The 21,889-nt window shown below is 47.0% G+C and overlaps 1 protein-coding gene across 1 annotated transcript in view; it reads right to left on the reverse strand.

Moving 5' to 3' along the window:
* Positions 1-463: 463 nt before the first annotated feature.
* Positions 464-21,889, reverse strand: part of mfsd4a (major facilitator superfamily domain containing 4A) — a 61,398-nt gene continuing 39,972 nt past the window's right edge. Inside the window, exons 5-10 of the mRNA XM_033042811.1 lie at positions 11,139-11,254; positions 8,374-8,547; positions 6,749-6,896; positions 4,563-4,633; positions 2,888-3,011; positions 464-1,515 (exon numbers count right to left, since the gene is read on the reverse strand). Of these exons, the coding sequence (XP_032898702.1) occupies positions 1,463-1,515; positions 2,888-3,011; positions 4,563-4,633; positions 6,749-6,896; positions 8,374-8,547; positions 11,139-11,254 (686 nt within the window). The 3' untranslated portion in view covers positions 464-1,462. The remainder of the gene's footprint in view (positions 1,516-2,887; positions 3,012-4,562; positions 4,634-6,748; positions 6,897-8,373; positions 8,548-11,138; positions 11,255-21,889) is intronic.

The raw sequence follows: 21,889 nt of genomic DNA on the forward strand, positions 1-21,889 counted from the left end.
CCACCAGTTGTGAGTTCAATTCCCAGCATGGAAGGACGCAAAATAGAACAAAATTATAAATCTGGGAAGGCTTGCCCTGAAAACGAGTGCACCGTGAAAGAGGAATGGCCACAAAGGGTGTTGGGAAACCCTTGTGCGTTACTCCTATCCTCCAGTGAATCTGTTGTGTTACATACCGGTCTGGGTTACATCTGTCTATCATTGCTTTGATATAACCAGGGTTACAATTAGCTGGTGCCCGATCCCAACTATAGAAGAGGGGAATATGGAATTGGCTCTCCCAGTGTGGTTGGGATGCTCCAGAAAGTGTCGACAAGCCACAAGGTTAGCGACTGAAGCTGACCCAACCTGTGCCACACAACACTCAGGCAGGCTGCGAGAACAGAGGGGGACCTGGCGTGGGCATGGGGGGGCGCCGAGAACAACTTTATGGGGAGAAGGCCAAGAGAACGGGGTTAGGAGGCAAAGATAGATCAGCCATGATTGAATGGCGGAGTAGTCTTGATGGGCCGAATGGCCAAATTTTGCTCCTATCACTTATGACCTCATGACCTTATAACAAAGAGGGACCCGGCATGGGGGTGGCGGCTGAGAACAGAGAGGGATTGGGGAAGAAGCAAGAGGGACGATGTTGTATAGACTACTTTTGTAACTTTGTCAGTATCCTTTACGTGGCCTCAATTGCATAGTCTCTCTGCACCTGTACCAAGTGCAAGTGCCGAGAAAGTATCAAGAAAGTATCATCGATCAATCCATCAGAATGTAGTCTAACTTTGGCAGGGTAGCGACCCATTCACCTGCTGGCTGATTAGTGCGCAGCAAAAAGCTTTTCACTGTACCTCGGCATGCGTGACAATAAACTAAGGTGAAACTGAACTGAACTGCACTCTTCACTAACATGGGGGGGGGGGGGGGGAGACGGGAGTGCTTGGCAGATGCCTGCTACCTCTGTGTGCTTGGGCTCCCATTATAAGGGCCTTCATAATCACCTCGAGTGAACTTGGAATGAGACAGTTGATTTCTCACCTGAAACATTTGGCATTTTGCTTTAAAACAAACGACAAAAAAAAAAAAAAATCAAGAAAATCATTAACCTGAACAAATCGAATGTTTTGCTTTTGAAGAAAACAGTTCTACTTTAAAAAAAATAAAAACATGCTTGTTAACTCAGGTCCCGTGCGGTGCTGATTAAGACGATCATTGTTACTTTATCCGTTCAAACGTCCGCTCTCGAAGGAGGTTTTATTGTCGGCCGAAGACTTCGGTGTGACGCGTCAGTTTAACTAGAAGCGGAGACAAAAGCGACCTAGCCACTTCTCAAATGGTCGGGGAGGCTGCTCGTAGATTGTCGCAGCAAAAAGTCCATTGTTAAAGTCCGCACAGGTTATCAGTCCGTTCCGACGTGGCTCTGGATCCGTTCGGAACTCCTGTGCGTGGGCAGTGGCTGGCCGCTTGCTAAACCTCAGCTCTGGTACGAAAACTGGGACTCCGCTATCGTGGGCGTTTTCGACGGCCCTGCGGGAAATAAACACAGTCGGAGTTGGAAATTAGTACGCAAGTCATTCGCTAGGCCATCAGACCATGAGTAACAGGATCAGAATTAGGCCACTCGGCCAGTCACGTCTATTCCGCCGTTCCAACATGGCTGATCTATCCCTCCCTCCTAACTCCATTCTCCTTCCTTCACCCTGTAAATCCTGACACCAGCGGTAGAGTTGCTGCCTCACAGCTCCAGTGACCCAGATTCGATCATTATCATACGTGCCCTGAACTAGTTCCACAGTTCATTAAAGGGCCGGTCCCATTTGGGCGTCATTTACGCATCACACAGGTGGTGCATGAGGATTTTGAGCATCCCAAAATCCTGGAGCGCTGTGCGCTACCGCGCATCACTGCATACGCCACCACACCTCACCACGTGCCATGCGCGCATCATGCACACCATGCGCGTCACCACGAGCCAACCAATTTTTAGGATGTCGCGTAAATGACACGCAAATGACACCCAAGTGGGACAAGCCCTCAAGTTGATGGTTGGTCCGATTTTTCTTACCCCACAACTATTTTATTCCCACCTTCTTTCATTCATCATTTTTGCCCCCTGGCTCAGACTGTTTACATCCTTTACAAACCCTTTGTTAGAGCATGGTTTTCCACCTCTCTTTGTATTATCAGTAAATTTGGCTACAATACGCTCAGTTCTTTCATAGAACATAGAACAGTACAGCAAAAGAACAGGCCATTCGGCCCACAATGTCTGTGCCGAACATGATGCCAAAACCGTCACTTATCCAGCTGCACATAATCCATATCCTTCCATTCACTGCATATAATCCATATGCCTGTCCAAATGTATTTAAAATGCCATTAACGTATCTGCTTCAACCACCATCTTAAGGGCAACACAGTGGTGCAGCGGTACAGATGCTGCCTTACAGTGTTAGAGACCCGGGTTCGATCCTGACTACGGGCGCTGCCTGTACGGAGTTTGCACGTTCTCCCTGTGACAGTGTGGGTTTTCTCCGGGTGCTCCAGTTTCCTCCCACATTCCAAAGAGTCTCATGACCAGAGAATGGGATTCAAGAACTAGAGAACATAGGTTTAAGGTTAGGGGGGGGGGGGGGAGATTTAATAGAAACCTGAAGGGTAACATAATCTTTTACACAAAGCATGGTGGTGTAAGGAACGAGCTCCAAATAGCCTGATCAGTGCCTTAGAGTTGAAGAAGGACCTGACCCGAAACGTCACCCATTCCTGCTCTCCAGAGATGCTGCATGTCCCGCTGAGTCACTCCAGTCTATCCTCAGCATTACGGCCCTTGTATTCGATCCCAACATCTACTGACTCTCGGCCAGGCTTGCCCATCCCCCAGGCTTCACCCACTTACCTGTCATGCTCTGAAGATTGTGTAATCTGTGGACGAGGAGAAGAACCAGGTAGAACAGAAGAGCGAGACAACCGAAGGTCAGGCCACATACGAGGAATATATCAGCCTCAGGTGACTGAATAACCTGCAAGAAGTGACAAGGTGAATTAGTCATAGAGTGATACAGAGTGGAAGCCGAACTTGTCCACACCGGCAAACATGTCCCACATGCCTGCGTTTGGCCCATATCCCTCCAAACTTGTCCTATCCATGTACCTGTCTAACTGTTTCTTAAACGTTGGGACAGTCGCTGCCTCAACTACCTGCTCTGGCAGCCTGCACCCAGCCATCCAACACTGCCAATAGTGCAAAGGAAAGACAGTCACAATTTTCAGGTTAGTTCACAGATACAGTGAGGAAACAGGCCCGTCAGCCCACCGAGTCCGCGCCGACCAGCGTTCCCCGCACCTTAATACTATCCTACACACACACACACTAGGGAAAGTTTACAATTTTACCAAAGCCAATTAACCTCCAAACCTGTACGTCTTTGGAGTGTGGGAGGAAACTGGAGCACCCGAGAAAACCCACAGAGGTCACGGGGAGAACGTACAAACTCCGCACAGACAGCACCCGTAGTCGGGATCGAACCCGGGTCTCTGACACTATAAGGCAGCAACTTTACAGCTGCGCCACTGTGCTGCCCATCAATCAGTTAATGATGCCGGCAGTTGCTGAAAAAAAAAAAACACCAAGTGGGATAGGTCCTTAACTCTCTGGGTGAAAACGTTTTTCCTCATCTCTGTCCTAAATGGCCTACCCCTTAATCTCAAACTGTGGCCCCTGGTTTTGGACTCACCCAACAACGGGAACATTTTTATTGCATCTAGCCTGTCCAATCCCCTAATAATTTATACGTTTCCTTCCGAATCCTTCTTGATCACACTATCTGTCTGTGACGCTACTTACATAGAAACATAGAAAATAGGTGCAGGAGTAGGCCATTCGGCCCTTCGAGCCTGCACCGCCATTCAATATGATCATGGCTGATCATCCAACTCAGTATCCCATACCTGCCTTCTCTCCATACCCCCTGATCCCTTTAGCCACAAGGGCCACATCTAACTCCCTCTTAAATATAGCCAATGAACTGGCCTCAACTACCTTCTGTGGCAGAGAATTCCAGAGATTCACCACTCTCTGTGTGAAAAATGTTTTCCTCATCTCGGTCCTAAAAGATTTCCCCCTTATCCTTAAACTGTGAACCCTTGTCCTGGACTTCCCCAACATCGGGAACAATCTTCCTGCATCTAGCCTGTCCAACCCCTTAAGAATTTTGTAAGTTTCTATAAGATCCCCCCTCAATCTTCTAAATTCTAGCGAGTACAAACCGAGTCTATCCAGTCCTTCTTCATATGAAAGTCCTGACATCCCAGGAATCAGTCTGGTGAACCTTCTCTGTACTCCCTCTATGGCAAGAATGTCTTTCCTCAGATTAGGAGACCAAAACTGTACGCAATACTCCAGGTGTGGTCTCACCAAGACCCTGTACAACTGCAGTAGAACCTCCCTGCTCCTATACTCAAATCCTTTTGCTATGAACAAGAAACTAGGTACCTGCACTCCTGGATTCCTCTGCTCCACAACACTGCCCAGAGCCCCGTCATTCACTGGTACTTAGAAAGAGAATACTCACTGATCCCACCAGCATCTGGAGAACAAACTCCCCAACTCCTGCGCCTGTCACCAGTACAGTTGTTGCACACCCTATCCAAAACAAAAGGGGAAAAAAAAACACACATTAAATAAAATGTCAAGTTATACACATTTCATTCAGGATACATGCTGGTGGTGGGAAATAAATAAATACAAAAATAGGAAAAAAAAACATGGATAACCACAGAAACCTTTTAATGGATGCCCCTGGATGCTGTACAACCGGTGAAATTTGCAGTGTCAGCGCTATTGAAGTGAAAGAAGAACAGCGACCAATATGTGGCGCATGTTCCCACAAACAGCAAAATGGTTAGGCCTGGCCAAGCTGGCCATCCGCGAGTCAGGCGGAAGTGGGCAGTGCCCGAGCCGGCTGCCTGCCTCTTTTCAGGGGTTACGTCCATGCCCGGGTGGTACTAGAGAGGGACTACGTGCCGTCCATGGGCGACCTGGGGGATTTCTGGGACCGCTGGGAGCATCGGTGCAATGCATCCTGAATGAGGATGAGGAAATTGTATTTTAATAATATTTCATGTACTTTGTACTATAGTGGCGGGTTTGTTGGTATTGTTTTATATTGTACATATTATTCTTGTAATATTTAATTAAATTTATTTTTGGTTATAAAAAAAACAAAAAAAACATGCAGCAAAATGGTACTGAGTTTTAGATTTAGGCTTCCCATTGTCACATGTAGCAAGGCCAGTGAAAAGTGTGTTTTTGCATGCGATCTAATCAGATCAGATAACATCATACAATCAAGCCAAACTTAAGTTCAATAGGTCGAGCAAAGGGGAACATACAGAGTGCCGAATATGTTCATACGTTCTCAGAGCAGAATTAGGCCTCGATTAGTTGATTAATTTCTCGTTTAAGAAGGAACTGCAGATGCTGGAAAATCGAAGGTAGACAAAAGTGCTGGAGAAACTCAGCGGGTGCGGCAACATCTATGGAGCGAAGGAAATAGGCAACGTTTCGGGCCGAAACCCTTCTTCAGACCTTGATTTGTATGGGTGTCAGGGGTTATGGGGAGAAGGCAGGAGAATGGGGTTAGGAGGGAGAGATAGATCAGCCATGTTGGAATGGCGGAGTAGACTTGATGGGCCGAATGGCCTAATTCTACTCCTATCACATGATCTTATGATCTTGGGCCATTTGGCCCATCAAGTCTACTCCGCCATTCCATCATGGCTGATCTATATTTCCCTCTCCTCCTACCTTTGCCCCATAGGCCCTGACACTAATCAAGAATCAGCCAGTCTCTGCTCTAAATACCGTAGTGCAGAATCGTGCAGAATAATAGCGCGCCAAGTTAGAGACAAAATACAATGTCCGCAATGGGGTAAAAGTGAATTGGAGAGTACCCTAGCTTATGGATGGACCATTCCGAAGCCCAATAAGAAGCTGTTCCTGAATAGATTGATGAGATTGCCTTGTTTATAATCATACCTGGTTATGGTCAAGTATTGATCAGGCGAACACAGTGGTAACAGCCAGCGCGGAGAAGAAGCGCTAACTCCAGCTCAACTCTGCCTGTCCCGCCGGGTTAACCTACAGCCCTGGACTGACGGGAGACTGGCCCGGAGCAGTGGAGTTAGTGCTTCTTCTCCGCGCTGGCTGGAAGCCTGGTGCCGCCACTGCTCCTTCCCAGTGTCCCGTCAGTCCAGGGTTACCCCAGACATCTCCGGCCACCCCCGGACCGGGATGGGACACTCGGGAAGGGACGGGGACGAGGACGGTCCAGTAGCAATTCAACAGCGCTTGCAGCGCCGGAGACCCGGGTTCGATCTTGACTACGGATGAAACGCAGGTCTGTACACACGCAGCAGCTCAGCTGCCGAGAATGTTTATCACGAGTGACCTATGACCTGGGCATGCGCAGTCGGAATACCGAACTCGCTTATTTGCTTTGGTAGAAATGTAAATTGTCCCTAGTGTGTGTGGGGATCGCTGGATGGTGCAGACTCGGTGGGCCGAAGGGCCTGTTTCTAAACTAAGCGTATGGAGTATCAGCACTGGTATACACTTGTGCTGAATGCCTTGCTTCAATGTAATTCTATGCCAGGCCTAATTTAATGTGATATTTTTGGGGGGGGGGGGGGGGGGGGGTTGGCAAGCTTAAGAGGACACAACAGATTGAGGACATAACAGTAGGCAAAGTCTACTAACCTTGGTAATTCAAGATATCCTCGGTGTAAGCCAACATACTTGGAAAGGTGCTGCTCAGGAAAAAGCCTAGAAGTCCTGTTCCCACATAAAGGCAAACAATGCTGACTGGGAAACACAGCATCAGGACAAAAGTGCCGATTATTCCACCCTGTAACGCAAACACACCACGTGAAATATCTCATCAAAGCAACTTTTCAAAGATTACATGAAATAGGTTTTATTGTGTGTTGAGAAACGGTCGCGAGAATTGGATGTAGGAACAAGGAACTGCAGACGCTGGTTTGCAAAAGAAGACACAAGGTGCTGGAGTAACTCAGCGCGTCAGGCAGCATCTCTGGAGAACGTGGATGGGTGACGTTTCGGGTCGAGACTCTTCTTCATTCATTATTTCTATATCTCTCTACATCCGTCTAAATCTCTTGTTTTCCTTTCCCTTGACTCGTCTGAAGAAGGGATTCCTAGCCTGCCCAACCACTCCCTACAACTCAGGCCCTCGAGTCCCATCAACATCCTTGCAAATCTTCTGTGCACCCTTTCCAGCTTGACAACATCTTTCCTATAACACGGTGCCCAAAACTGAACACAATACTCGAACTGTAGGGCGGGAGTCTAGGACCAGAGGCCAAAGCATGAGGAAAAAAGACAATGTGGAAGGTGATTATGTGGAATTCATTGCCACAGAAGGCTGGGGAGGCTGTTAATAGATATTCTTAAGACGGAGATGATGGAATCTTGATTAGTACGAGGGTCAGGGTTTACTTGGGTGAAAGCAGGAGAATGGGTTTGAGAGGGAAATACAGATCAGCCACGATTAAATGGCGGAGTAGACTTGATGGGCCGAATGGCCTAATTCTGCTCTTCTTGCTTATGGACTTATCTGGTCTCACCAGCGTCTTCTATAACAGCAAGATGACCCCCCCCCCCCCCAAGTTCAAGTGAGTTTATTGTCATGTATCCCTGTATGTGACAATGAAATTCTTGCTTTGCTTCAGCACACAGAACATAGTAGGCATTTACTACAAAACAGATCAGTGTGTCCATATACCATAATATAAATATATACACACATGAATAAATAAACTGATAAAGTGCAAATGACAGATAATGGGTTATTAATAATCAGAGTTTTGTCCGAGCCAGGTTTAATAGCCTGATGGCTGTGGGGAAGTAGCTATTCCTGAACCTGGTTGTTGCAGTCTTCAGGCTCCTGTACCTTCTACCTGAAGGTAGCAGGGAGATGAGTGTGTGGCCAGGATGGTGTGGGTCTTTGATGATACTGCCAGCCTTTTTGAGGCAGCGACTGCGATAAATCCCCTCGATGGAAGGAAGGTCAGAGCCGATGATGGACTGGGCAGTGTTTACTACTTTTTGTAGTCTTTTCCTCTCCAGGGCGCTCAAATTGCCGAACCAAGCCACGATGCAACCGGTCAGCACGCTCTCTACTGTGCACCTGTGGAGGTTTGCCAACAACGTCCATACTCAATACTCCAACTGATGAAGACAAATGATCCTTTCGCTTGGTGAAGGACCATACACATGGTCCTGAAGACTATCATCTGACACAGTGGAATAGGAAGATTAAAGAAAGCTATCAAGATGAACCGTGGAGTGGCAAACGTACTCACCAGGTTTATGAACACCATGGTCGCAGGTCTTAATTTCCCAGACACTGGAATGGACGCCAACCTCCCCAGAGTAATGGAGGCCCAGAAGAGGCTGTTGAGGTAACCTGCTACCCTGGGCTCAATGTAGAGTGGCTTCTCGACGGCATAGGTGTACACAAATCCAGAGTACTCGCCCTGTATGAGATCAAGCACAACACAAGTGTGTAAAAGCTTCTCATTTTACCTCAGTACACGTGACAACAAGCTAAACTGAAACCAATTAACTTGCAGGGAGTTTTATTCAGGAGATGAAGATGTGGCACAGTCCATCACAAGGACCAGCCTTCCCACCAATGACTCCATCTACACTTCTCGTTGCCTGGGAAAAGCCACCAGCAAAATCAAAGACTTGTTCCGACACCAGTCTTTCCTTCTCCTTGCTCCTGTCTGGCTGAAGGTATGGAAGCTTCCAAGTGTGCACACCATGAGGCATAGGAATAGCATCTTCACCCGTGTTATCAGGCTTCTGAATGGTCCTACCATAAGCTAGGGTACTGTCTGATTCAACTCTACTGCATTGGACCTTGTCTATGGAACGGATGGACAACCATATTCCACACTCTGTATCTGCCCATTTTACTCTACCTATTGACTAGATTGCATCTATGTCTGGTCTGTTTTGTATTGCATGCTTAGCACTGTAACCCAGTACACCTGACAATAATAGACCTAAGCCTAAATCGAAGCACAAATCTTTCCACTTTTGTTCCTCAACAATATCAACAGAGGTCCAAGTTCTGATTGGATTGGCAATCTCACTCTTCTCCTCCCCCCACCACCCCCCCCCCCCCACATTGATCCTGACTTCCGAAGAACAATCAAGCCCAACCGTGAACCCATACCATAAAACACAGTCAAACCCCCTTCTACAAATCACCATGCTATTTAACATCTTAAAGCCGCTGTGAATGGAGCCTCTGCTTGACATCAAGGCATGACCCATGAAGCTAGACCCCCTATCTCTGATGTGAATGCCTCTTCCCTGTCATAGAGTGATACAGCATGGAAACAGGCCCTTCGGCCCAACTTGCCCACAACGGCCAACATGCCCCAGCTACACTAGTCCCACCTTGTCTGCGCTTGGCCCATATCCCTCTAAACCTGTCCGATCCGTGTACCTGTATAACTGTTTCTTAAACGTTATGATAGTCCCCGCCTCAACGACCTCCTTTGGCAGCTTGTTCCATACACCCACCACCCTTTGTGTGAAAAAGTTACCCCTCAGATTCCTATTAAATCTTTTCCCCTTCACCATGAACCTGTGTCCTCTGGTCTTCGATTCCCCTACTCTGGGCAAGAGACTCTGTGCATTTACCCGATCTATTCCTCTCATGATTTTATACATCTCTATAAGATCACCCCTCATCCTCCTGCGCTCCAGGGAATAGAGACCCAGCCTACTGTGAATGAAACCCCTGGCCCAGAGCCTCACTCTCCGACCATTCATTCCCAATCTCCCCAAGGTCTGTCCAATCTCTCTCCCAGGTTTCCATGATCATTGTCCATCAAGCCCACATGCACCCCCATCTGCAGACAATCACCTCAGATCTGTCCTTGTGGCCTCTCGTCTGTCAAACCACCAGAAAACAGAGACTTTAATTGACGGTCTTCAGCTAAACCTGCCCACAACCCAATCCCAACCTGCTCTCCATAAACATAAGGCCTAAGGTGCTTACACTACTAATTGTTAGTTGTCGAGCAGCTGACATATCTTACTTATTGCAAAGTAATTACACGTAACTCCAGTTAAAACCACACCCAAACCCATGCTAATGGCATGTATATGGTGGAAATTGATATACATACTTCACACAATAAAGGACTTGCAGAAAGATATGACTTCATCCAATTTGCAGAGACAGTTCTATTTCCTCCACTTACACCTTCAGTTCAGCTATGTTATAGAGTCATAGAGTGATGCAGCGTGAAAACAGGCCCTTCGGCTCGACTTGCCCACACTTGCCCACACCGACCAACATGTCCCACCTACACTAGTCCCACCAGCCTGCGTTTGGCCCATATCCCTCTAAACCTGTCCTATCCATGTACCTGTCTAAATATTTCTTAAAACATTGTGATAGTACCTGCCTCAACTACCTCCTCCAGCAGCCCGTTCCATACACCCACCACCCTTTGGGTAAAGTGTTTTCAAGAAGGAACTGCAGATGCTGGAAAATCGAAGGTACACAAAAATGCTGGAGAAACTCAGCGGGTGCAGCAGCATCTATGGAGCGAAGGAAATAGGCTACGTTTCGGGCCGAAACGTCGCCTATTTCCTTCGCTCCATAGATGCTGCTGTACCCGCTGAGTTTCTCCAGCATTTTTGTGTACCCTTTGGGTAAAGATACCTCTCAGGTTCCTATTAAATCTTTTAGACCTATTAAACCTTTTAAATCTATTAAACCCATGTCCTCTCGATTCCCCAATTCTGGGAAAGAGACTGTGTGCATTTACCTGATCTATTCCTCTCATGATTTTGTACACTTCTATAAGATCACCCCGATTTTGTACACTTCTGTAAGATCACCCCTCATCTTCCTGTGTTCCAAGGGCATAGAGTCATAGCCTGCTCAGGCACTCCCTATAGCTCAAGCCCTCGAGTCCTGGCAACATCCTCATGAATCTTCTCCAGGTTAACAACACCTTTCCTTCATTTTTAGTGACAAAAGTGAATAATAGGACTGTTTCTGAGAGGGCATGTCCATTTAGTCTTCAAGTCTACTCACCAAGATCCCATCGGACATGAAGAGGACAGTGGCGCCCACAATGTGGACAACAACAAAGGTACAAGGGGATTCTTGAAGATACAGGGCTCTGAGGCAACTGGAGAAACTGTCGGGATCTGCAAATTGAAAACAAGAATGAACAACTGAGTTGATTCAGGGAGCTGGAATGGCAAATTAAACTTGTCACACAAGCAAATCACAAAATGTGGAACAAATTAGTAGGCCATTAGGCCATTTGGCACATCAGGTCTACTCCGCCATTCAATCATGGCTGATCTACATTTCCCTCCTAACCCCATTCTCCTGCCAGCTCCCCATAACAATATTTATTTTCTTTAACTACTTTAAGTGCAGCACAGTGGCAAAAGACAATAGACAATAGTTGCAGGAGTAGGCCATTCGGCCCTACGGGCCAGCACCGCCATTCACTGTGATCATGGCTGATCATCCACATTCAGTACCCCGTTCCTGCCTTCTCCCCATATCCCCTGACTCCGCTATCTTTAAGAGCTCTATCTAACTCTCTCTTGAAAGCATCCAGAGAATCAGCCTCCACCGCCTTCTGAGGCAGAGAATTCCACAGATTCACAACTCTCTGGGTGAAAAAGTTTTTCCTCATTTCCTTTCTAAATGGTCTACCCCTTATTCTTAAATCGTGCCCCCTGGTCCTGGACTCCCCCCAATATCGGGAACACGTTTCCTGCCTCTAGCGTGTCCAATCCCATAATAATGTTATATGTTTCAATATGATCCTCTCTCATCCTTCTAAATTCCAGAGTGTACAAGCCCAGCCACTCCATTCTATCAACATATGACAGTCCCGCCATTCTGGGAATTAACCTACGCTGCACTACTCTGCTACCCTACAGTGCAGAGACCTGGGTTAGATCCTGACTACGGGTGATGTCTGTATGGAGTTTGCACGTTCACCCTCTGACCCCATGGGTTTTCACCGAGTGTTCCGGTTTCCTTCCACATGCCAAGGACGTACAGGTGTGTAGGTCAATTGGCTTCTGTAAATTGTTCGCTAGTGTGTAGGATAGTGTTAGTGCACGGCGTGATCACAGGTCGGCATGGACTCGGTGGGCCGAAGGGCTCCTTTCCATTGTGTATCTCAAAAGTCTAAAGTAAATTAAACTATTTATCTGCATTGGCCTGGTCCCTTCTCAATCAGCAAACTTGGCCTATCCAATTTCACTTTGTAACTTTATCCGTCTAATCCAGGCAACATCCTGGTGTTACCTGTAATATGAGCACCTCATATTTCACTTGGTCAGCGTACAACCTAGTGGTATGAACGTTTGATTTCTCTCATTTTAAGTAGTCCCTGCATTCCGTCCCTCTCTCCCTCTCCCCCACAATGTGACCCTTGTGGCTAAAGGGATCAGGGGGTATGGAGAGAAGGCAGGTACAGGATACTGAGTTGGATGATCAGCCATGATCATATTGAATGGCAGTGCAGGCTAGAAGGGCCGAATGGCCTACTCCTGCACCTATTTTCTATGTTTCTATGTTTCTATAATCGTCCCACTAGTTCCACTGTTCGCATCCCTTGTATCCCTTCGGTATCACCTCTGCCAACAATGGGCCATTGTGGACTCTACCCTTCCTTGATCATCTGTTGCTGGCCCTGATTTGTTCTGGCCTTCCCCCCCGGTCTCTGCTTTCAATCTGAAGAAGGGTTCAGACCCGAAACGTCGCCTGTCCCTTTTCACCAGAGATGTTGCCTGACCAACTGAGTTGCTCCAGCACTTTTAGTCTAACATCCTGGTGAATCTCTACTGCACTCCTTAATAGTACTGTCACATGCGTTCTATAGTGTGGTGACCGGAACTGCGTGTATTATTCCAAGTACTGGAGGACCTCAGTGAGTCAGGCAACATCTATGATGGGTAATAGACAGTGGACATTTTAGGTTGACATTTCAGACTGAAGGGCTGGGTCAGCACGGTGGCACAACGGGAGAGTTGCTGCCTGACAGCGCCAGTGACCCGGGTTCGATCCTGACTTTGGGTGCTGTCTGTACGGAGTTTGTACTTCTCCCTGTGTGACCGTGTGCATTTTCTCCGGGAAGCTCCGCTTTCCAGAGAAAATGTAGTCCAAAGACGTACAGGTGTTTGCAGTTTAATTGGCTTGAGATAAATGTAAATTGTCCCTAGTGTGTGTAGGATAGTGTTAGAGTACGGGGATCACTGGTCGGCGTGAGCTGGGTGGGCCAAAGGGCATGATTCCGCGCTGTATCTCTAAACTAAACGGCTCCGACCAAAACATCCCCTCTTTGTGGTTTGCTCCAGATTCCAGTATCTGCATCCTTCCAAGTGTATGCATGTGCGTGTGGTCATTTTCTTTCAAATATCTAACAAATCTAGCATAGTTTTAGGTGATTTAAAGGTACATATGTCACCGCTGCTAAGGAGAAATATGTCCTTAGCAACCAAGTTTAACTTTTTCTTTGTTTTTGCCCGTTAATCCTTAACACCCAATTTTCGAACGTGGCAACTGTATGTACGCTTGATATACCCCTTTTTGACATATCTAACACATGTGTAAGTACTTTCCAGAGTTTATCACAGAACTCAAAATCTAAGCCCTAAATCCTGCCTCGGCCTATGGTCTACCTCTGTGCTGAAGGTAGACCATAGACCACTGCCCCAATGCATCTCTGGTGTCCTTAGCATCCTCCAACTTAACATAAACCTAAACGCAAATCAAACTTTGCAGTGCATATCCCGACTCACTAAATCTCCGTTCAGTGATATGATAGCTGACCTACAGTGGTTCCTCGCCCAGCAGAGCTGCACGTACGCAAATCTCATATTTGAAAAGACAGAATCTATAATTGCAACTCTTGGGAACTATTAACTTTTGACGTGGCAACAAGATAAAAATACCACCCCGATGTCCTGAAGCCTACCAACAATTTAGTTTAGTTTAGTTGAGAGATACAGCGATTACGTGGCCCTTCGACCCAACGAGTCTACACTGGCCATCGATCAGACTAGTTTGCTGTTATCTCACTTTCCCCATCCACTCCCTTCACATTAGAGGCAATTTTACAGGGAGCACGGCGGCGGCATGGTAGCACAGTGGTAGAGTTGCTGCCTTACAGCGCCAGAGATGAGGGTTCGATCCCGACCAAGGGGGCACAGGACTTACAGGTTTGTAGGTTAATCGGCTTGGTATGAATGTAAATTGTCCCTAGTGTGTGTGTGTAGCGTAGTGGTAATGTGCAGGGATCGCTGGTCGGTGCAGACTCCGTGGGCCGAAGGGCCTGTTTCCGAGCTGAATCTCCAAAAGAAAACTAAAACTAAAATCAACCTACAATCCCCCATGTCTTTGAGAAGTGGGAGGAAACTGGAACACCCGGAGAAAACCCAGGCAGTCACAGGGGGAACAGGAAAATGACCTGCTGATTGACTCCAGCTTTTTGTGCCTATCTTTAATGACTGGTAAAGCTAGTTCAGAGCTCCTCTGGCCTACTATCCATTTTCACAGCTTGATATGGCAAGACCACAAGACATCGTAGGGAATTTGGCTTTGGTAAAAATTGTACAATTGGCCCTAGTGTGCAGGATAGTGCTAGTGTACAGGGATCACTGGTCAGCACGGACTTTGTGGGCCGAAGGGCCTGTTTCCACGCTCTATCTCGGAACTAAACTAAGTGCTAAACCTCCAACCTACCTCGTTGGGGCCCTTGCACTTCTTTTGTCTGCACTTTCTCTGTAGCTGTAACAAAATATTCTGCATGTTGTTTATCTGTATTTTTGCACTACTCGTATGGTACGTATGGTAAGATTTGCTGGAATATCACGCAAAACAAAGTTCTCCCTGTATCTTAGTACATGTGATGATAACATACCAATACCAAATAGTCCTCCTATTTCATTTGTTCTTTGTTGAAAAGATTTGGAATCTTGTAACTGCAATAAATCATTGCTCAAAAACAAGTTGCTCCTCAAGGCGTTATTGTTCCATTCCTTCCTCCCTTGTGCAGTTATCTAAGCACTTTAAATCCATTTAGGTTATTCACTTTGACTCTCCCTAATGCACAACAACAGCAGCTGAATAAATCATACAAGATTCCTATCATTTAACGTGTGATTATTAAGTAAAAGGTTGCAAAGTTTAGTTTTAGTTCAGTTTCGTTTAGAGATACAGCGGGGAAACCGGCCCTTCGGCCCACCGAGTCCACGCCGACAGCGATCCCCGCACATTTACACTACCCCACACACACTAGGGACAATTTTACGTTGACACCAAGCCAATTAACCTACAAACCTGTACGTCGTTGGAATGTGGGAGGAACCGAAGATCTCGCAAGTCACGGGGAGAACGTGCAAACTCTGTAGTCAGGATCGAAACCGGGTCTCTGGCGCTGTAAGGCAGCAACGCTACCTCCGTGCCACCGTACCGCCCGTGACTTTATTAGTAAGATTTCAAGTAAAACGCCTTGACAATTTACATTAACTTGTATGCGATTGCTAAAGGGCCTGTCCCACTTGCGTGATTTTTTTTCGGCGACTGCTGGCATCCGTCACAGTCGCAGCATGTCGTGAGTAGTCGCCCAAAGAGTCGTACCTTTTTCTGGTTCGCCGCTGGATTTTCAACATTTTGAAGATTTTCGGCGACCTGCTGCAACTATTACGGGTGCCGGCAGTCGCTGGAAAAAATCGCGTAAGTGGGACAGACCCTTAACTCCCAGTATTGCTTGCTACGAAGGAGTTTTAAACAGAGGGTGGTAAATCTGTGGAATCCATTGCCACAGATGGCTGTGGAAGCCAAGTCATTGGATATGTTTAAGTCGGAGATTGATAGATATGGGAGTCAGGGGTGATGGGGGAGCAGGCAGGAGAATGGGGTTGAAAGGAAAAGATAGATCATGTTGTCCCATTTGAAATGTGGGATTTATTAATTTGCAATGTTAAGCTGGGTGTGGCTCTGGCTGTGATTAGAATGTGAAGCTGATGAAATGTTTGTGTTTTTGATTTTGCAATCATAGGACAAACTAGTTTCGAAACGCTTGCCTGGAAGCCATGACATTTAAAAACTGCATCACAAAGGCGTTCATGGTCTGGCTACAGAACCATAGACGATTGAGGCTATTCAGCCTCTTATCCACATGTGTGGACTAGGCACTTCACCCCTCATTCACCTCCTCCCTCAGAGGCGGCACAGTGGCGCAGCGGTAGAGTTGCTGCCACACAGCACCGGAGACCCGGGTTCGATCCCGGCCTCGGGTGCTGTCTGTACGGAGTTTGTACGTTCAACCTGTGACGTGCATAGGTCTTCTCCGAATGCTCCGGTTTCCTCCCACATTCCAAAGACGTGCAGGTTCGTAGGTTAATTGGCTTCAGTAAAATTGTTCCCTGGGTGTGGGATTGCCTGGGTGCTCAGATTCCCTCCCACATTCCTTCTGAACCTTCTGAATTTTGTAGTCGGCAGGGCTGTTCTCCGCATATCGCCAACTTGGACAATTTAACATTTTTATCAAGCCAATTAACCTACAAACCTGAAGGTACACAAAAATGCTGGAGAAACTCAGCGGGTGCAGCAGCATCTATGGAGCGAAGGAAATAGGCAACGTTTCGGGAATAGGCAACTGCACCCGCTGAGTTCCTCCAGCATTTTTGTGTACCTTCGATTTTCCAGCATCTGCAGTTACTTCTTAACCTACAAACCTGTACGTCTTTGGATTGTGGGAGGAAACCGAAGATCTCGGAGAAAACCCACGCAGATCACGGGGAGAACGTACACACTCCATACAGACAGCACCCGTAGTCGGGATCGTACCCAGGTCTCTGGCGCTGCATTTTGCTGTAAGGCAGCAACTCTACCGCTGTGCCACCAAAGACGTGCAGCTTTGCAAGTCAATTGGCTTCTGTAAATTGTCCCGAGTGTGTAGGATAGAACTCGTTTATGGGCGACTGTCGGTCGGCACAGGCTCTGTGGGCTGAAGGGCCTGTTTCTAATCTGTATGTCTAAACTAAAACACACTGTACCTCCTCCACCTCCCCCTCTCACGCACTGCAACCTATTCATCTCCCTCACCCGCTCATAGTCTCACACAGTTCGTGCCTGATTGTTGGTCAGTGCAGACCTGGTGGGCCGAAGGGCCTGTTTCCATGCTGCATTTCCCAAACTAAATCTCCTTCTGATCAGGCATTCACGCCACTGTGGGCTAAATAAACCAAGAAAGTTGGGCAGGAGATTTCTCATAAGACCTGCGTATATTTGTTGCAAAATATCTGCTAACTAGAGGCACCAATACCTCATCATTCCAGGTGGATTATTTACTGTAAATAGGTGCCATCGTAACTCCAGCCTTTCCACATAATACCTCTCTCTCTCTCTCTCTCAACAACCCTATACATTCCTCCCTCTCCTGAAGATCGTGGCACTTCCTTATGATTTATTTGGTTACACCTCTTAGACCACGAGCATGATCAAATATCCAAATATTTCAAATATATTATCAACCCACAAACCTTCAGAACCAGAGCTGAAAATTCATAAGATCTTAAGCGATGAGAAGAATTAGGCCATTCAGCCCATCAAGCCTACTCCGCCATTCAATCATGGCTGATCTATCTTTCCCTCTTAACCTCGTTCTCCTGCCTTCTCCCCATAACCCCTGGCACCTGTACTAATCGAGAATCTATCTATCTCTGTCTTAAAAATATCCATTGACTTGGCCTCCACAGCCTTCTGTGGCAATGAATTCCACAGATTCACTGCCGTCTGACTGAAGAAGTTCCTCCTCATCTCCTTCCTAAAGGAATGTCCTTTAATTCTGAGGCTTTGGCCTCTGGTCCTAGATTCTCCCACTAGTGGAAACATCCTCTCCACGTCCACTCTATCCAAGCCTTTCACTATTCGGTAAGTGTCAATGAGGTTGCCCCCTCATCCTTCTAAACTCCAGCGAGAACAGGCCCAGTGCCGTCAAATGCTCATCAAATGATAACCTATTCATTCCTGGAATCATTCTAGTAAACCTCCTCTGGACCCTCTCCAGTGCCAGCACATCCTTCCTCAGATATGGTGCTCAAAATTCACTGACCAATTTTCAAATTATTGCATAATATAATATTTATTATTGAGGCCAGGTTATTTTTATGGCTATGATATTGACACTCCTTCAGGTATGAGGTATTCAGTATGAACAGGGCGTATTTATTTTGTGAGGATATGTAGCTTTAATCACCTGGTGCCGTGTTTAAAGGGTGGGTCTAAATTTTACAGGCCTACACTGTGAACTTGACCACACTAACCCTCCAACCTTTCCTGCACGGGACCTAAATGACCTGGTTATCGAGACTTGTGCACCTCTTTCCTGTTTTAAAGAAAAAGTATATTTATATTGCACCTTTCACGGGTGCTGTCTGTACGGAGTTTGCACGTTCTCCCCGTGTCCGCATGGGGTTTCTACGGGTGCTCCGGGGTTTCCTCTCACGTTTCTTAAACATGTGGGCTTGTAGGCTAATTGGCTTCTGTGAATTGTCCCTAGTGTGCAGGATAGAACCAGTGTACGGGGTGATCGCTAGCTAGCGTGGACTCACAGGGCCGAAGGGCCTGTTTCCAAACAGTTCTAAAGACAATCGGCAAAAGTCAGCAATATTTGCTTAGAATGACGCTAGACCAAGGATTTCAAATACTTTTGTTTAGGCACACGGATGTGCAGGGAATGGAGGGATAGAAACATAGAAAATAGGTGCAGGAGTAGGCTATTTAGCCCTTCGAGCCTGCACCGCCATTCAATATGATCATGGCTGATCATACAACTCAGTATCCTGTACCTGCCTTCTCTCCATACCCCCTGATCCCCTTAGCCACAAGAGCCACATCTAACTCCCTCTTAAATATAGCCAATGAACTGTGGCCTCAACTACATTCTGTGGCAGAGAATTCCAGAGATTCACCACTCTCTGTGTGAAAAATGTTTTTCTCATCTCGGTCCTAAAGTATTTCCCCTTTATCCTTAAACTGGGAATACCTGGACCTGGACTTCCCCAACATCGGGAACAATCTTCCTGCATCTAGCCTGTCCAACCCCTTAAGAATTTTGTAAGTTTCTATAGTGGGTTAAGTGCAGGTAGATAAGTGATGGTCTAGGCGTCATGTTTGGCAGAGGCATTATAGGATCAAGGGCCTGCTTTTGCTCTATATTCAACTATCAATAATAGATATCCCTGGGCTTGGTAAAAGGGAAAATGGGAAAGAGGATGAATCTAGGGCCGGGTTTTCTTCACACAAGAAATAGTTAAGGATAGATAGGTTCTAGGAGCAGAATTGGGCCGTCCAGCCCATCAAGTCTACTCCGCCATTCAATCATGCTTGGTCTATTTTCCGCTCTCAACCCCATTCTACTGCCTTCGCTCCGACACCCTTACAATGGATGTGCTCAACAACATGACTACTTTGGATCAATAAGAGAACTTGTAGGAGAAGCGACAACAATGGACATATGTGGCGGACACACGCACCAGTTTAGAACAAGCTGCCAGAGGAGGTAGTTGAGGCTGGGACTATCCCAACGTTTAAGAAACAGTTAGACATGTACATGGATAGGACAGTTTTGGAGGGATATGGACCAAGCGCAGGCAGGTGGGACTGAGTGTAGCTGGAGCATGTTGGCCGGTGTGGGCAAGCTGGGCCGATGGGCCTGTTTCCTCACTCTATGACTATCTTCCACTCTCAACCCCATTCTCCTGCCTTCTCCCCACAGCCCCCAGCACCCATACTAATTAGTGTTATATACAGCATGTAACAACACTGCCATTAGAAGACGACAGATATTCGAGGGCTATTGACAAAATATGCTGGAGGTATTTTGCCAACAAGTTTCAAGATGATCAGCCTCATTCACCTTTCCAGGGCCATCAACGAAGAGCTTATCGCAGGCAGCTCTGGCCTCACCAGTTCCCATTTGTTGCAACAACAAAAAGCACAGCAGGAATGTTAATGCACATTAAGTGTGGTGGGGGTGTTAGGGAGCATGGTGGCGCAGCGGTAGAGTTGCTGCCTTCCAGTGCCAGGGTCCCGGGTTCAATCCTGAACACTGGTGGTCTCTGTATAGAGTTTGTACTTTCTCCCAGTGACCTGCGTGGGTTTTCTCCGGGGTCTCTGGTTTCCTCCCACACTCCAAAAACGTGCAGGTCTGGAGGTTAATTGGTTTGGTACTTTTGTAAATTGTCTCACATAAGAGATTAGTATACAAACTTAAAGCACACGGTATTGGGGGTTCAGTATTGATGTGGATAGAGAACTGGCTGGCAGACAGGAAGCAAAGAGTAGGGGTAAACGGGTCCTTTTCACAATGGCAGGCTGTGACTAGTGGGGTACCGCAACGCTCAGTGCTGGGACCTCAGCTATTTACAATATATATTAATGATTTGAACGAGGGAATTGAATGCAACATCTCCAAGTTTGCGGATGACACGAAGCTGGGGGGCAGTGTTAGCTGTGAGGAGGATGCTAGGAGGCTGCAAGGTGATTTGGATAGGCTGGGTGAGTGGGCAAATGCATGGCAGATGCAGTATAATGTGGATAAATGTGAGGTTATCCACTTTGGTGGCAAAATCAGGAAAGTAGACTTATCTGAATGGTGGCCGATTAGGAAAGGGGGAGATGCAACGAGACCTGGGTGTCATGGTACACCAGTCATTGAAAGTGGGCATGCAGGTGCAGCAGGCAGTGAAGAACGCGAATGGTATGTTAGCATTCATAGCAAAAGGATTTGAGTATAGGAGCAGGGAGGTTCTACTGCAGTTGTACAGGGTCTTGGTGAGACCACACCTGGAGTATTGCGTACAGTTTTGGTCTCCTAATCTGAGGAAAGACATTCTTGTCATAGAGGGAGTACAGAGAAGGTTCACCAGACTGATTCCTGGGATGTCAGGACTTTCATATGAAGAAAGACTGGATAGACTCGGCTTGTACGCGCTAGAATTTAGAAGATTGAGGGAGGATCTTATAGAAACTTACAAATTCTTAAGGGGTTGGACAGGCTAGATGCAGGAAGATTGTTCCCAATGTTGGTGAAGTCCAGAACAAGGGGTCACAGTTTAAGAATAAGAGGGAAATCTTTTAGGACCGAGATGAGGAAAACATTTTTCACACAGAGAGTGGTGAATCTCTGGAATTCTCTGCCACAGAAGGTAGTTGAGGCCAGTTCATTGGCTATATTTAAGTTAGATGTGGCCCTTGTGGCTAAAGGGATCAAGGGGTATGGAGAGAAGGCAGGTACAGGATACTGAGTTGGATGATCAGCCATGATCATATTGATCATATTGAATGGCGGTGCTGGCTTGTAGGGCCGAATGGCCTACTCCTGCACCTATTTTCTATGTTTCTATGTCTCCAGTGCTTGCAGGGTAATGTTAACGTACGGGGATCGCTGGTCCGCACATTCTCGGGATGTGGGAGAAAATCCGGAGCAAATCCAGTCACAGGGGGAACGTGCAAACTCCACACAGACACCATCCGGGGTCGGAATCGAACCCGGGTTTAGTTAAAGATACAGAGCGGAAACAGGCCCTTTGACCCACCGAGTCAGCACATTTACACTATTCCCCACACACTCGGGACAATTTACACTGAGAGCAAGCCAATTAACCTACAAACATGTACGTCTTTGGAGTGTGGGAAGGGAACCGAAGATCTTGGAGAAAAAACAACGCGGTCACGAGGGGCACGTACAAACTCCGTACAGACGTCACCATTAGTCGGGATCAAACATGGGTCTCTGGCACTGG

This window comes from Amblyraja radiata, chromosome 24, assembly GCF_010909765.2.
Source record: "Amblyraja radiata isolate CabotCenter1 chromosome 24, sAmbRad1.1.pri, whole genome shotgun sequence".
Taxonomy (NCBI): domain Eukaryota; kingdom Metazoa; phylum Chordata; class Chondrichthyes; order Rajiformes; family Rajidae; genus Amblyraja; species Amblyraja radiata.